This window comes from Bicyclus anynana, chromosome 26, assembly GCF_947172395.1.
Source record: "Bicyclus anynana chromosome 26, ilBicAnyn1.1, whole genome shotgun sequence".
NCBI classification, from domain to species: Eukaryota; Metazoa; Arthropoda; class Insecta; order Lepidoptera; family Nymphalidae; genus Bicyclus; species Bicyclus anynana.
Window position 1 is genome coordinate 9787832 of NC_069108.1, and position 15827 is coordinate 9803658.

A 15827-nucleotide genomic window follows, 5' to 3' on the forward strand; every position below is an offset into this window, starting at 1 on the left:
TAATTGTAATTTGTTATCTGTATCTGGCGCTAGTATCGTGTGTCAATCTTACGGAATTCAAACGAACAAACTCTATTACACTGAGGTAAAGTCTAAAATCGATTGACAATAAAATATAAAATATCTGTTGCGCGTATCCGAACGCAGCGTGATTTATTTTTTACAGCGTCTACTTTTGTCTTTTGTTATTATTAAAATAACGCATAACCTTTTAGAATTGTTTTTCGTTTATTAAAGCACAAATCAATTAAATAACTTTGAATTCAATGTGAAAGTATCGTTTTACATGAAATCGAGGGATACGGTGTATAAAACACAGCGAAAAGGTGAGACGTCCATTCAATAACAATGGTTAATTTTAATTTGTAAATTTAATTAGTGCTATGTACGTAACAATGTGCGGTTTTTCGTCGAGGGTTGGTTAATTTCGTGGTTTCTATCTATTGTATATTAAAACACGCCATTTTGCGTTTTACAACAGCGAGATTCGGCAAAGTTTTCGTGTATATAAACCGGACGGTGAGTTTTACCAATCCGTCATTTCATTTCCTATTATAACTGTATATTGTGTGAATGGCCTGAGTGATTGTTGAAACATTAGTTATTGTGTGTATTTGTAGTTTTCTCATGCGCCGCACGATGTGGGTTAGCAGAACTTTATTAGATGAACGCAGCAGTTTCACCAATTCATTAAACTTTTCGATAACCTATTCATCAGTATCGTGTAGTTAAATACAACTAATATTTTAAAGAGGTAAAGTTGTGGGTTTGTGTTCTCTGGATCTACTGAACCAATTTTGAAATATCTTTTACTAATGGAAAGCTACACTATCAGCAAGTAACATAGGCATAACATAACATTTTACCCCCATATTCCCATGGGAATGGAAACTAAGAGGGTAAAACCGAGGAGGGTTGGCTAGTGTTAAATTTTCAAAATGTAACTATGATGTAGAAACTGAAAGGGGTGTGGATTTTCATCCTCCTCCTGACAAATTAGTCCATTTTTATCTTAGATTGTATCATAACTTATCATCAGGTGAGATTGTAGTCAAGGGCTAACTTAGAAATAAACAATAAAAAAAATCTTATATAACAATATTACAAAAATTGTATGTAACATAAAACATTTACATGACTGAGAAGGCATAACAAGCAATATACAACTAATAAAAAGTTCAAGTATGTGGTTTGTGGTTTTGGAGAAGATTTAGACGGCTCTTGGTAAACTATGTCTGATCTGTAAATGAGTACAAACATCCTTTAAATAAATGCTTGCAAAGGAGCCCTACCTTATGTGTGTTGTGTTCCTATACTATAATAATAGTATACAAAACAACTAAAGTACTCTTTATTAAAAGGTAAAGTTTGCATTCCACGGACAGTGTGGTGGATAAGTATATTTTATTCCTGTACAAAAGGAACTTAAGACATACTAGCTGGCGCCGTGCGGTTTCACCCGTGTGATTTCTGTTCCTGTACACTGAAAGAATCTTTCAAATTGGACCAGTAGTTGCTGAGATTAGTGCAAGCAAGCAAACAAACAAACTCTTCAGCTTATAATATTTATATAGATTTATTAATAGAGATATTCCTCAGACAAAGGTCTTAGTAGACAGACAGACAGTTCTATAACTTATAAGAACTTATAATGGTTCTTTTTAACCTGTAGAGGCATATAACCTTAAACATAATTATTTCACAATAATGTAATATAATTGTGTACATTGCAGATGTTTTGTGTGCAAGAGGCTGAATCACCGCACTCAGAGCCATTCAGAACATCAGACAAGGATCCCCTTACCATACACTCAGACTCCAGTGATGATGAGCCAAGCTCAAAACGGCTCAAATTCGCCCCCGAGCTCAACCTGCAAGTGTACCAAATACCAGCGTTCTCCACACCAAAATCTCTGTCCAACTTATCAATATTTCCATCCACCACAAACACGTTACCAAAGTTTGTCAACAACCCACTGAATTTGGCAAATCCACTTGCGTTTGCTACGAGTAACTTGAATGCTAATAATATTGTGAAGAATCTGCACAGTCGGTACTCTCTGCCGGCCAAGTTGACCATAACGCCTGTGACGAAGCCCGTGGAAGGCGAGGTGGTGAGGTACAAGAAGAATGGGGAGGTGGCCAAGAAGAGAGGACCGCCGAAGGGGTACAAGAGGAAACCGAAGGATTTGTCACAGAGTTATTCCAGTGGTGCTCTTTTACAAGTAACTATTATTTTAAATTTATCTATATGTGGATATAACCTGTGCTTTTGATTTGGAGGATGTAGGTTTGAATGTGAGACATGAACCTCCACCGTCAATTTTGTGCATTTTATGAATTAAAATATCATGAAAATATGTCTCAAATGGTGAAGGAAAAATTATGAGATATCCTACATACCAGAGAATTTTCCTAATTCTCTACATATGTATAATCTGCCAATCTGCATTGGGCCAGCATGCCAGACTATTGGCCTAACCCCTCTCGTTCTGAGAGGAGACTCGTGCTCTACAGTGAGCTGAATGTATGTTAATGATGACGAAACATACAGTTAATATATTATCTATATAAATGAATGAATGAAATGTGTTGCTAAGCGCAAATCACGAAAATGGCTAAACCAATTTCGCTATTTCTTTTTTTTCGCATATTCCTTGAAGTACGAGGATGGTTTTTACAGAAATAAAAATTTAAAAAAAAGCCTCAGGGGTTCGGTAGGAGTAAGGTAGGGTAGGGTAGGGTAGAGTTAGGGTAGGAGTAGGGTGGAAGTATGGTAGGGGTAGAAAAGATCGGTTTGTATCGTACATATTGTGCATATGCCTTAGATATGCAACTTTTCTCTTTATGACAGAACTTCCACATTTGTGGTTATATGCCCACGACTGGAAAACTTCTGTTTCCTTACTACATAATAACCCATATTTGGCTCACTGTTTAGCATGAGTTTCCTCTCAGGATGAGACGGGTTAGGCCTTAATCTACCCTGCTGGCCCAATGCGGATTGGCATACTTCACAACACCTAGAGAATTAAGACAATTCTCATAGTTTTCTCACAATGTTTTCCTTCACCGTTTGAGACATGTGATATTTAATTTCTTAAAATGCACACAACTGAAAATGGAGGTGCATGCCCCGGACCGGATTAGAACCGACGCCCTCTAGTCAAAGGTAGAGGTAATATCCACTGGGCTATCCAGTTACACAGCATTGCTATACAGCATTGCTGTAACGGTAGCGTTTGGTGCAGGCCCAGAACACGATACTGACGAGCCTGCTGGCCGCCAACACCACGCTGACGACGCTGCCGGCGCCGCCGCCGCCGCCCGCCGTGCAGATCCGACTGCCGCCCGGTGAGTACTCTACTGTACTAAAGAGTCACTAGCTCAACGGAAAGAGCGGTCGAGCTCATCACCGATGGGTGATGGTCTATTGTCGTATCCACTCCTAGCAAAGTCTTTGTCGACTAGTTGGAGGGAGGATATTGGTCATATGTAAAAAAACAGACAAACTAAACATGTGGTAAACAATGTTTATCAACAAACAAAATTGAATTAAAAAAATTAGGGTACAAATCACTAGTTATTTTACACCTAATGATATTTAGTAAAGTTGTGCATTTCTTCAAAAATCAATTACATTGTCCCTTAATACAGAAGCTTGGAATAATTAAATATAGTTAACGTCTTTTGAATAACATTTTATACTGAAATGACAATCTTTTTCACCTTCATGTTTAATTCACCCTACCGACAAAGACGTACCACCAAGCGATTTAGCATTTTGGTATCATATAGAAGCTGAAAGGGGTGTAGATTTTCACCCTCATCCTAACAAGTTAGCCCGCTTCCATCTTAGATTGCATCATCACTTACCATCAGGTGAGATTGTAGTCAAGGGCTAACTTGTAAAGATTTTGTACTATACTATATAGATACTAATAAATTTTTGATTTTTTATTGTGTTCTTTCTCAATAAAAAGAAATATATAGATAACCTGTGACATTGTTTGCTGCCACAGGCACAGAGCTGGTGGAACTGCTGCTGGACCCCGAGGACTGGTTCCCCACGGAGCCCTACCGCATGGTGTTCAGTCGGAAGAAGAACCCCAAGTGGAAGAACTTCCCCTACCGATGTGAACATTGTTTTAAAGTTAGTTTTATTTTTACTCTTCGACAAGTTAGTCATCATTATCAACCCATATTCTGCGTACTGTTGAGCACGAATCTCCGCTTAGAACGAGGGTGGTTAGCCCAATAGTCCACCACGTGGCTCACATGCAGAAAATAAAGAAAATTCTCAGCTATGCAGATTTCACACTGTTTTTCCTTCACCATTTGAGATACGTGATTTAATTTCTTATAATGCTCATAATTGAAGAGTTGGAGGTGCATGCCCCGGACCAGATTTGAACTCACATCCTCTGGAATTGGAGGCAGAGGTCTATCTGCGTGGCTATCATGGCTCTCAAGTCAGTACTTGACTGCAACTTCACCTGATGTTATGTGACGATGCAGCCTAACATTGCAGCAGGCCGAGGCATTGCTGTAAACGCCAGCTGTGTTATATCCCGCAGGGCTACCGCGTGGTGTCGACGCTGGTGAGCCACGCGGCGGAGCGGCACGGCTCCGTCCCGCGCGAGCTGGCCATCCCCTGCCCCTGCTGCCCGCACGTGTCGCTGCGCCGCAAGCACCACAAGAAGCACCTGGAGCAGCACGAGAGCAGGAAGCGCAGGATATTCTGCAGCTACTGCCTGCCGCCAGGTCACTACGACTAACACTGTTTCTACCATTTGGTACTAAATTGTAGCTATGAATGTGGCAACATTTGCGACCACAGCCTTACCATACCCTACTCCCACCCTACCACTACCCTACGCTACCTCTACTCTACTCCTACCCTACCATACCCCTACTCAATCCTACCCTTACTCTAAATATCCCATGTCCTTCTCCTGGTTTTCAGCTACCTCTTCACCAATTTTGAGCCAGCAAATCTGGAGTTATAGACTTTCTTTTACGTATATAGATTTATAATAATAATAATAATAATTTTCTTTTTTTATGGCTACAAAGGCCCATTGGTTAGTTACAATCTTAAAAATTATGTTAGTAGGTACACAAATTACATTTAAGAAAATAAAAATAAATAATAAACTATCTCACTGCACCAAAACAGAGATAATTTTTTGTAGGATCGGCGATTTATATCATGATATAATTTAATGTTTTCCCACTTAGCTGTTTTCTGTATGTGCGTGTACTTTATCTAAATAAATAAACTCTGCTGACAGCGGACTCGTCGGAGCCGTACGTGAAGGAGTCGGAGAAGTATCCGTTCGACGCGTTCCCGCAGTACTGGTACGCGTCGGAGGAGTCGCTGCGCCTGCACAAGAAGCGCAAGCACCCCTACGCCGCCATGCTCAACTACAACTGGTTCTGCACGTGGGCCGACTACGCGCCCAACAGCTAAGCCTCATGTTTCCACCGAATACTGACTATTGGTAGGAATTTGGGTGAAATTCTACCAAATACTGCTAATTGGTAGGAATTGGGGTGAAATCCTACCAAATTGTGGTAGTTTTTGTACCAAGCTTTAGAATTGTGTAACTGATGTCTTACCAAACTGTAGAAGTGGTATATAATGTCTATCAAACGGTAAATATTTTAAGAAATGGTATAGTTTTTCTACTCAACGTTTTTAGGAATGGTATGGTTGATATTTATACCAAATAATAGATGTGGTTGTATGAGTCCTAGAACAAAATATTTGTTCATGATCATACAGCACTTTGTGTATTGATATTCATGCGAGTCAATACAACTAAGTCAATGAATGTAACACATATATAAAATTAAATAAAAAATACAATCTCAGATCTTTGCAGAAAATATATTTTATATCAAATGATATGTTTATATGCTTTAGACAATTTTCAGGGGCATATTTTTGTTATTGGATGCACCAAGGTGTATTCCTTTAAGTTTTTTGAAGGAAAACATTTCACCACCTTGATTTGACTCGTTCACAGTTTTGTCTGACTCGACATAAACATTATACACAAAGTTAGAGTAATCATCAGTAAATATATGATGACCATACTATTAGGACTAAATACACTTTGGAATTTCTACCAAACGGTAGAGATTGTATAGGATTTCTACCAAACAATAAATTTAGTATTAAAAATTAAATCATAATGGAAATTGTGTTTATTGATTGTTTAACGTGTCTAAAAACGTTTCTATAATCATTAAACATATTTAGCATTATGTTGAATTCCATATGACAGAATACTCCTATTTGTGTCTTAAAATTGTAACTACTACAATGGTAGAGTTGACTGGTAGAAAATTCCTTTTGAAGTTTGGCAATGTTGAATACATTTCTGACAGCTTGTGATTTAACAAATTAGGTAACTTTGATGGGACTACGATTTTATATTTATTTATTTATTTCATCATCACTATCAACCGAAGGGCCCCATCGAAGGCTCTTCTCTCTGTACTTCGTTTATTTATTTAGCTTACATTGATTTTAAATCCAGTATTTGATGTCATAAATCAAATACTTATACTTATAATACTTATAATATTTCAATCACAGCTATGGTCCTGTCAAAAATTAAACTTCACTGACAAAAGTCAGAAATGCGTTCTTAAAACTAACATACATTGTCATTTGAAGCGTTTTTCATATTTTTGCTACCATCGGATATAGAGAATTGGTACAAAATGGTAGTTTTTATAACAAGTGATTTTAGCATTAGACATTTGAATGTATATACGTGTATTGTAAAAGTGAGATTAGTGAAGCCAGCGTGTTAAGGAACTACAAATTATGAGAAGTAGTCAGGAAAGAGTCTAGAAAACTTAGGATATTCAACATAATATCTCATAAAAAAATAAAACAAAAACGTTTACTTGGACAATTGATGATCTTGGACCATTGAAAACTGCTACCTTCCAGATCCACAGTCCTAACTCCGTAATAGGGGATGATGACAGTTTTTTTTTAATTGCATATAAATTAAGAATATACTAATAGTAAAGCAATTTTGTAGAAGTAACAGGGTGTCAGCGATCATTACTTTCAGAGATTTAAAAAAGGGTCACATTTACCGCGCTGCCTCAAATCAATATAAAACGCTCCATACTAAATGGCACGAATTAATGACGTCATGGATTCGTGATATCATTAGATTTGTATGGGTGATCAAACAAATTCACAAATATCTTTGTTATTTGTGCGTTTATGTTTATATCTCAAATAATGAAAAATGACACATTGAATGTAAGGAAGCTTGTAAGAAATTTCAACTTAATTGATTTTGAAATTTTATAATCTATTTTACAAACATCCAGACAATCACTGTTTTTAATATTGGCCTTATTTACCCGAATGTCTTACAAAAATCAATATATTCGAAACTAGTCATCATCCCCATTGTAAACCATACTTATCTTATATAGGAGCGTGACGTCATACATACGTTGCTTCCAGTTCCTTGACGCGGCGGAAGGATTTTGATACATTATGCTAAGGCCAGTAGCTATTAATGAAAACGCCTGAATAGTATTAGTATTTTTGGATGTAATTTATGATTATCGATGTGGCAACACTCGCCTTCCTCGTACTTATGATTAGATCGTAAAAACTCAACCACACACCGGTGTTGCAATATTAACGATTTTTCTACTGAATTGGTAGAAAATATACGGTTATTTGTAAGCGTCTACTAATTTGGTAGATTTTTTGACGGTATTTTGTAAGTGTAACATATTTTTGTATCAAAAAGTAGTTTGTGGACCTATAAAAATCGTGCCTTGGTCGATTTTTGTTTTGGAAATTTTTGACATTCCACAATTAGTAATTTATAATGAAATACGCTTAAAACTTTTGACAAGTATTTTATACAAAAATTGTGAAGTATTTTTGTAATTTCTACCATTCTGTTGTAATGGTAGAAAATGGAATGTAAATTGTTAGCTTTTTTTAACAAATACGTCCTGAATGCAGATTATGTTTTAATGTCAACATTAGTTTATAATTTGGTGTAACAATGATATTGAATGCCAGTGTTAGTTAAGTTAGCTGTAAGTTCGTAACTTGTATGACGAACAGACGTACAAAACAGTATACCAGTATTTTTTATATAAATATTTGATGCATTTAGTAAGTTTTTTACAATTATAGTGTAATATTTACATATGAGCAGTTTAGTTTAGAAGTTTTTAGGAATTTAAGATTTCTAAATTTCCGCGGGAATCGAACCAGCGACCGCTAAACTAAACTGCTCCGTGGAAGACGAACAAACTGACTGTAAACCAAATCGTTCAGTATTATATATTAAGGCACTTAACTATTGTATAGAACTGTTCATACTGATTCTCGGTAAAGGTCAACGCACATTGTAGACAAATTGACAAATCAAATATTTGTCTGCTGGTAGAAATACAGGGTGCTCGAGAGTATTTACCATAACTCTATGGTTATATTCTTTAAGGAAAATTAATTAAAAATGTCTGAGGAACATGTGCTCCAAAATTAATATTTTCGGAGTAAATAAAAATATTTTGTAAATAGACCTTACCTTGTGTACTTTATATAATATCCTTATATTATGACCTAGAAACTTATTCATCGAAAATATCATGAAGTAGCTTACTAGTGAATTGCGGAGTGCCAGTTGCAGTATCTCGTTTATATCGACAGTCTCAATACGATTACGTATTTCAAAATGCAAGGATAGATAAAGGCTTGTTACATGGCTAGTCGGAATTATTTGAATTAATTTTATTTAGGTAAAAAAAAATCATACACTTGGCTCCTAAAAGTGAAACAACACCTTGAAGTTATGGAAAATACTCCCGAGCACCCTGTATATATGACGTACAGCGTTGTATACACAATATTTTTTTACTATTATTATGTTTTTTTATTATCAGCGAATTACACTTTGTAATTAAGCTGTGCTCTCTTTTAAATATCGTTCAAATATACTCCTTCATATTACGAAGCCAAGCTAGCTGGTACAATTCAAAAGCAAATTGAAAATGTCCGAAATCAAATATTTACAAACCTCTCCCGCGGTGTGCGTTGACCCGTGTACCAACAGAACTTGCAGTTGTATGTGACAGAAGCGGGTACATTTAGATATTTTACAAGCTTTTATTGTTTACACTGTAACTGATCTCTGACACCATATCACTTCATGTTCAGCATTTATTTATGTTTATGTATTTACTTTTGTTTATGTTTTAATATCTAGGAAACAACCCCCAAGTCCACGAAACTCACAAATAACGTGGCTTTCTATTGGTAAACGAATTTTCAAAATCGGTTTAGTAAATCCAGAGATTATTTTAGAATTTAAACTATTGTAAGTGTTTTTCATATTAATTGATTATGAAACACGGCTAAAACTCATGCGATACAACATCGGAGTGTGCCCGACTAGTTTCGAATCCATATAGCATACGGGGTCATGAGCTGATTATATCGTGCCCTGTGTCAGGTAAAATCAGAACTAATATCAACTGACTACGATTCTGAGTTGTGAGCTAACTGTAACTGTAAAATCACTAACGTACTAGCAGCGTGACGGTGTTCACGCTGCCTGACAAATAATTGAACTGAAGTCGTCAAATACCCTCTTATTTATACCATCACTGTGTGTGACAACTTCATACAAATACCTCCTTTTTATATTTAGCATAGCACAGATCGCATATGATGCCCCTATTGCATGTTTTTTTTAACATTTTTCGTCATGTCTAAATATTTATTTCTATATTAGTAAAGAAATCAATTGAGTAGCTGTATGTATTATCACAATTTTATCGCCTTATTGCGGTGTCATTTTATAATTTTTACTTTATTTAACTTATGTTTTTTAATACTCTCGACAAATGAGCCAACTGATGAACTTTGTATTGATAGTAATATTTTTTGTAAATAAACATTTTTATAATATTTTTGTGTTTACTTGTCAGAGACCCATAAGCATGGTAGGGTACATCATTACCCCTAAAATGCTGCTTTACTACGGAAAGCTTTTTTTGAAGTAAAACTTCTTTTCGCGCGCTTGTCTTCAGGCAGCAAGTGCAAAAAATGCAATCGAAATGACTGCAGTCAATTTAAAAGCGCCATCTGTGGTCACACTGCCGAACGAATACAACACAAGCGTGAACTTGTGAAATAAAGCAAACGATCATCGAGAGATGGCGCTACTAATTTTCAAGATTCTCTTTCGTGTAATATTTTAATTTTTAAAGGAGTTTTAAAGTCTATTAGATTTTTTAATGGTCGTCATTGATATAGTAAAACACATCTTAAATTTGCCACGTTAGCCCAATGCGGATAAACGGACTTAATGTTTATCTTAAAAGGATTTTATTTTTAGAAAATTTGAAAGTTTCAATTCCTTATACATTTACTTCTTGTACTAATTTTAAACTGTTATAATATTTACAATGGCAATATTTTATCAGTTCTGACCATAGAATTACGAGTCGGTACAAGGTTCTGACAGTACTTATAACTGAATGTATGAAAGTGACTGACTTGTCAGTTGTCAGTGTTTTGTGGCGCTGCGGTGGAAAAGTAAAATAAAACCAACTACTTCGTTAATAACCATTTTAATTCAAAACTTATCTAAATTCCAACTTCGTATTCAAATCAAGGCTTTATAATTAAAAAAAATAAATTAACGACTAGATGACAACACTATACACCGTGGACCGTATAAACAAATAATTTATAAAAAAAAACTAAATAATAATAAAGATGCACTTCGGAAATACTATACATAACTTTTTTTCATCATTTCAAAAGTGCATCTAAAATAATATTTTACACAAACAAAACATTTTGGCTTTAAAAATCGACAAATTCTATTTAATAAACTGGTCACACTGATTTGGTAGAAAAGTGCTCACAAAGGCCGGATGCCGGAGCCGTTGTTCATTAAAAAAGGATCTTACAATTACAGATAAAATAAATAGGTACATTACAAACTAGACCAATGACATTACACCGAAGTAACTTTGCTAAAAGACTTTTCATTTCAAATTAACGAAAAAAATTCAATTTCTTAATTTTCTTTATACGCATTTTTGTTCGTTAATACAAAATGAAATCCAGTCACCTCGATGTAATGCTGATAAATCAATAAATCAAATGTGTTAAATACCTAAACATTAAAAATATAATACAGACGCTTAAAATTACATTTCGAAAAAAAATACACGAAACTGGCTGCCAAGGTTTGGTACACAACAACAATGGTAATCACTAATCATCATCATCATAAAAGACATCTAAAAAGGAATGATACAATAGAAAAAATGCAATTTCATATGTAAACGATATGTCATACGCACACACAGCGCTGAGTCCTCCTCTGCGCACGACAGAGGGCGGGAAGCACATCATTTTTTTTTTAATATTTGCCATCATAATTTTTTTTAGTCCAGCTATTGAGGCCTTTAATTGACAGGCGCGTGTTGCCCCCCCCCCCCCCCAGTCGCCATTCCCCGCGCAGGGGTGAGGGTTGAGGGGGAATGGTTAGGTTTTTTTTTATCCGTCTCCATATTCCCGCACAGCCGAGGAGTCGGCTAAGTGTATAGTAAATATACAAAATGATATGCACACCGAAGGCCTACATAGAGGGAGCTTGAGCAGATATAAAGGAATTAAGGACATTCTTATTAAATACAAAGTTACCTTTACTAAGATAAATAGTTGTCAGTTTCAATACAGTACGGACTGAAAGGATCACAATTATTTTAATCATTTTGTTTCCTCTATAATAATTAAACAAAATAAAAAAAAAACATAAATAATAAAAACCTCAATTGGAAATTAATTTATGTTTAAGCTTTTGGTAAAATACTGCAATACAAAATAGTTTATAATAATAGTTGTGATTTTCCCCACTCGGATGCAAGACGTGTAGTGCTGGCAACACAGCGCCGTAGCGCGACCAGTACGGGCCGGGTCTCACTAAACGTCCGATCTTTGCGAAATAGAAATATTCTGCAGTATATTATGAAAGATAATTTGTGTGACTGATTTCTTTTTTTGGAGTTTACTCCTTAAGAATCGAGTTTTCATATACCTATAAGCCCCCAGTATGAAAAAATATGGGCAGTAAAATTCGATGAATGAATGACAACGCTGCGTTTTTTGTGCGCAACCTATTCTGCGCACCTTTCACCGAGCGTGTATGCTGCGGGGCAACATACACTATTTAGACAGTTGATCTGAAAGAGTAAACTCCAATAGTGCGTCGGAACTTTTTTTTTAAAATAGAATTTAGTTTTTTTTTCTATTATTAACTATGACCTCAACCTGTGCAGAAAATTAAAAAACCATTTCTATTGTAACAATTGTAAGTCCCCAGTCCGTACTAGCAATTCGAAATATTACATTTGAAGGAAAACCGTTTAAAAAAGACATTTCATAGGAACTCCTGCGTTCTGGTAACTGCGAGGTGACGAACAACCAGCAAAGTATTTATATTGTTATTATTATTGTAACAACTAAACTGAGTTTAATTAAACATAGAAATAATAAAATGGGCAAAAATACTCGTGTTTGTTGGTCACACTCACTCGGTACAGCAAATTATTTACAACTAAATAATACTAAATGCGTTACCTATATATCGCTATATATCTCTTGTCGTGGACGCACAGACTCCGCACCTACCATGTATATACATATAGAATGAATTGCAAGATGCACACGAACATTTATACAGGATGTGTCATTTCTAACACTGATAATTAATTAATTGTGTTTTATTTTGGACTCAAAATACAAGTTCTTTTGAGTAAAATAAAAAAAATCTTTTTAAGATCATCATAAAAAGAGGATGGATTTAAAATATTTTTAGAATTAAAAATTAATCAATTATTCTGCAAAGTTTTATATAAAATTCTAAAAAAAAATCAATTTTGACATACAATATTGATAGACATGTCTCAATATTGAGATATGGCAGTGGTAATACGTAGCATTTTAAAATCTATATTATTAGTGATAATTAAATGACCCTTCAATGTTTAGAAATAAGAGACAATTTGCTTCTACGTGTCTATGGTACAGAGTACACTGAAAGACAACTTTTTAAAGTTGTAAAAATTCATATATTTAGTATTCGGTTAATTTTTTTTAAGTTTTTTATTTTGCTTGTTTTTTTTTGATAAACATTTTTATTAAATTTTTGTGATTTTTATACTTTTTTCATGTAAAATTGAATAAAAAATTGTCTGTGGAAATTTCATCGTGCAATCCCTTCTACACAAGTCCTACAGTTTAGGAACGACTTCTCCATACAACTAGCAAATACTACAGCCCTTTACAGTTTCTGTCAAAATTTAGTAAGTACACTAATATTGATATGAGATTATACATGACATGTCAAATTTCGATGTACAAAATGCTATGTATATTGATATGATATTTGTGACCCCGATTATGTATGACACAAAAACCTATTTACTCTCAAATTTTAACATATTTACACAAATCATAACACTTTACGTCATACATAATAAGGATCACAGTACCCAGAGTGTAAGTTTTTGACAGATTTTGACATTAAAATATAAAAACTTACACCCGCGACACAGACTACCATTAAATTTATTTTATATGTATATAATTAACAGTAATGATACGCAAATGTCTTTCTACTTACAAACGTGTAATAATTATTTCAAGTCATCCTGTCATAAATATTGTTGCAGTGTCACTAGAATAGACAATATAGACTATATAAAGTCACAAAACGGCTGTATTGTCAAGTTATGATATATTTTAGTAGCTGATACTACAGTTGAAAATAATTCGATTGCGATAAAGCTGCAAACACACTCTAAACACGCCGCGCGATCAAATCACATCATATTCAATCGAAAAAAGTACTTGATAATTCTGCTAGTGTCATAATTTATGGAGATCCAGTACTGTTAAAATTTTTGATATATTTTTAAGAATATTTGCCTTATGTTATAAATAATAAAAAATAAAAAATTAAATATTCAGTCATAGTTATGTTATTGAAAATATATTTTTTTACATCTAATTCAGTTGTATTTTTCTGTTTTAATTTTGGATAAATCATGCTTTATTTGATTTGAAGAAACGCGCGGCATGTCTTTGAGTGTGGCTCTGGCTACAAATGTCATTAAAATGTCATGTAATTAGGTTAAATGTAAAAGAGCGCAGTCATCGAGTACTAGTCAACTTAACATACAAAGTATATATTATTTACTATATTGGATGAAGGCAACATATAATACATTACACACTAGTGATAATAATCCTACATTCCAAGTGTAACAGCCCATATTGTTAAGTATATTAAAGTGGTGACACACTTATAACACGCGAGGCGCACAGATATTTTTTTTATTTGACACAAAACCTGTCAAGTTATTGTCGCGTGTTTTGAGTATGTCACCGCCCTTATAATTAAATTAATGTCAAAATTAAGTGTATTGGTTCAATATGTACAATTAACCTAAAAATTAAATTTAACTATCATTTAATATTTACAAGCGTTTTTGGGGACTCTTCATTAATAATTAATTATATTATTATTATTTTACGTCAATTCAATCTGCTTCAGAGGGTATTTTTGGCATATTTATAATCTTAACCGCTAAGTACTTCCACACAACACCATGTCTCACACTCATACACGATTCCCGCACGGAGCTGTCAATGTCAGTGTCATTTACTTCCTTTCAACTGTTAAACTAAAATTTCTACTGAAAAACTGTCAAATGAAATTTAAAGGCATAATTTTAATTGACATTAATGGACAAATCAATTACTAAAACATTCTTTTATTCTCATATTTCTCAGTAATAAAAAAAACCAGGTCTATTGTCAATTACTTCACTAACTATTTAATTTCGTTGAAAAACATGTAATCTGACAGTGACAGACAAACGCACAACCTCCTCATTACGTATATATATCACATTCAGCCTTCCATAAATTCTAAATTGAACTGTCACTGTCAAAAGTGATAGACAATTACACGCAACAGACAGAACAGCAGTACATTGTAGGTGTTGTAGTAAACAAGGACATTAACACAAACAATGTCAGTCACATTTTTGATTCTTATCTGTGGTTCAAGTTCCAGACATAGACACCACCAAACAGATTCTTCGACAAATCTTGAACTGTCACTGTCAAAAGTGAGACTGACAAGCACCGAGCGCGCAACAGATACAACAGCAGTGCAGTGTCGGTGTTGTCGTAAACAGGGGCACTAACACGAACAATGTCAGTCACAGACGACACCGTCCTCTCGGTCTGCGGCACGGCTCACTCACGACTTGTAGGTGCGGATGACGTCCTTGATCTGCGCGCGGCACAGCGGGCACTGGCCGCCGCCCTTGCCGCGCCACTGCTGCACGGCGCAGCGGTAGCACATGCACATGTGCCCGCACATGTACAGCACGCTGTCCACCGGCGCCTCGTAGCACACCGTGCACTCCGCGCCCGCCATGCCACCCGCCATGCCGCCCGCCAGGCCGCCCGCCATGCCGCCCGCCATACTGCCGGCCATACTACCGGCCATACTGCCCGCCATGCTGCCCGCCATACTGCTGGGCATGCTGCGGGGGGAAACACAAAGTTAAACAGGGGATACAAAGGAGCCTACATTCTCCAAGGTACAATTTATGTGTATACCAAAGTTTAGTGATACATACAGACATTTATCATCAGCTTAATTAGCAGGTAGAATTGATGATGATTTTTTAATTACGTCTCGATTTGAACAGACAGACAGACTTGC

General features: G+C 35.4%; 2 protein-coding genes across 5 annotated transcripts in view; one reads left to right on the forward strand and one right to left on the reverse strand.

Annotated features, from left to right (window-relative positions):
* Positions 1 to 157: 157 nt before the first annotated feature.
* On the forward strand, positions 158 to 9976 carry LOC112054148 (uncharacterized). 2 transcript variants are annotated; one of them, XM_024093825.2, is made up of 6 exons: positions 158 to 326; positions 1734 to 2225; positions 3252 to 3354; positions 4023 to 4153; positions 4578 to 4764; positions 5295 to 9976. In XM_024093825.2, exons 2-6 carry the CDS (start codon positions 1734 to 1736, stop codon positions 5471 to 5473), a joined length of 1092 nt encoding a protein of 363 aa, XP_023949593.2. In that variant the 5' UTR covers positions 158 to 326; the 3' UTR covers positions 5474 to 9976. The 2 variants fall into 2 exon arrangements, with proteins under 2 accessions (XP_023949593.2, XP_052745663.1); XM_052889703.1 differs by lacking the exon at positions 158 to 326 and adding an exon at positions 371 to 519.
* Positions 9977 to 10625: 649 nt separating this feature from the next.
* The window catches only part of LOC112054149 (protein neuralized), a 54193-nt gene continuing 48991 nt past the window's right edge, over positions 10626 to 15827 (reverse strand). For all 3 annotated transcript variants that reach the window (XM_052889698.1, XM_052889696.1, XM_052889697.1), the window contains exon 7: positions 10626 to 15645. In XM_052889698.1, coding sequence (XP_052745658.1) covers positions 15357 to 15645 — 289 coding nt within the window. In that variant the 3' untranslated portion in view covers positions 10626 to 15356. The remainder of the gene's footprint in view (positions 15646 to 15827) is intronic.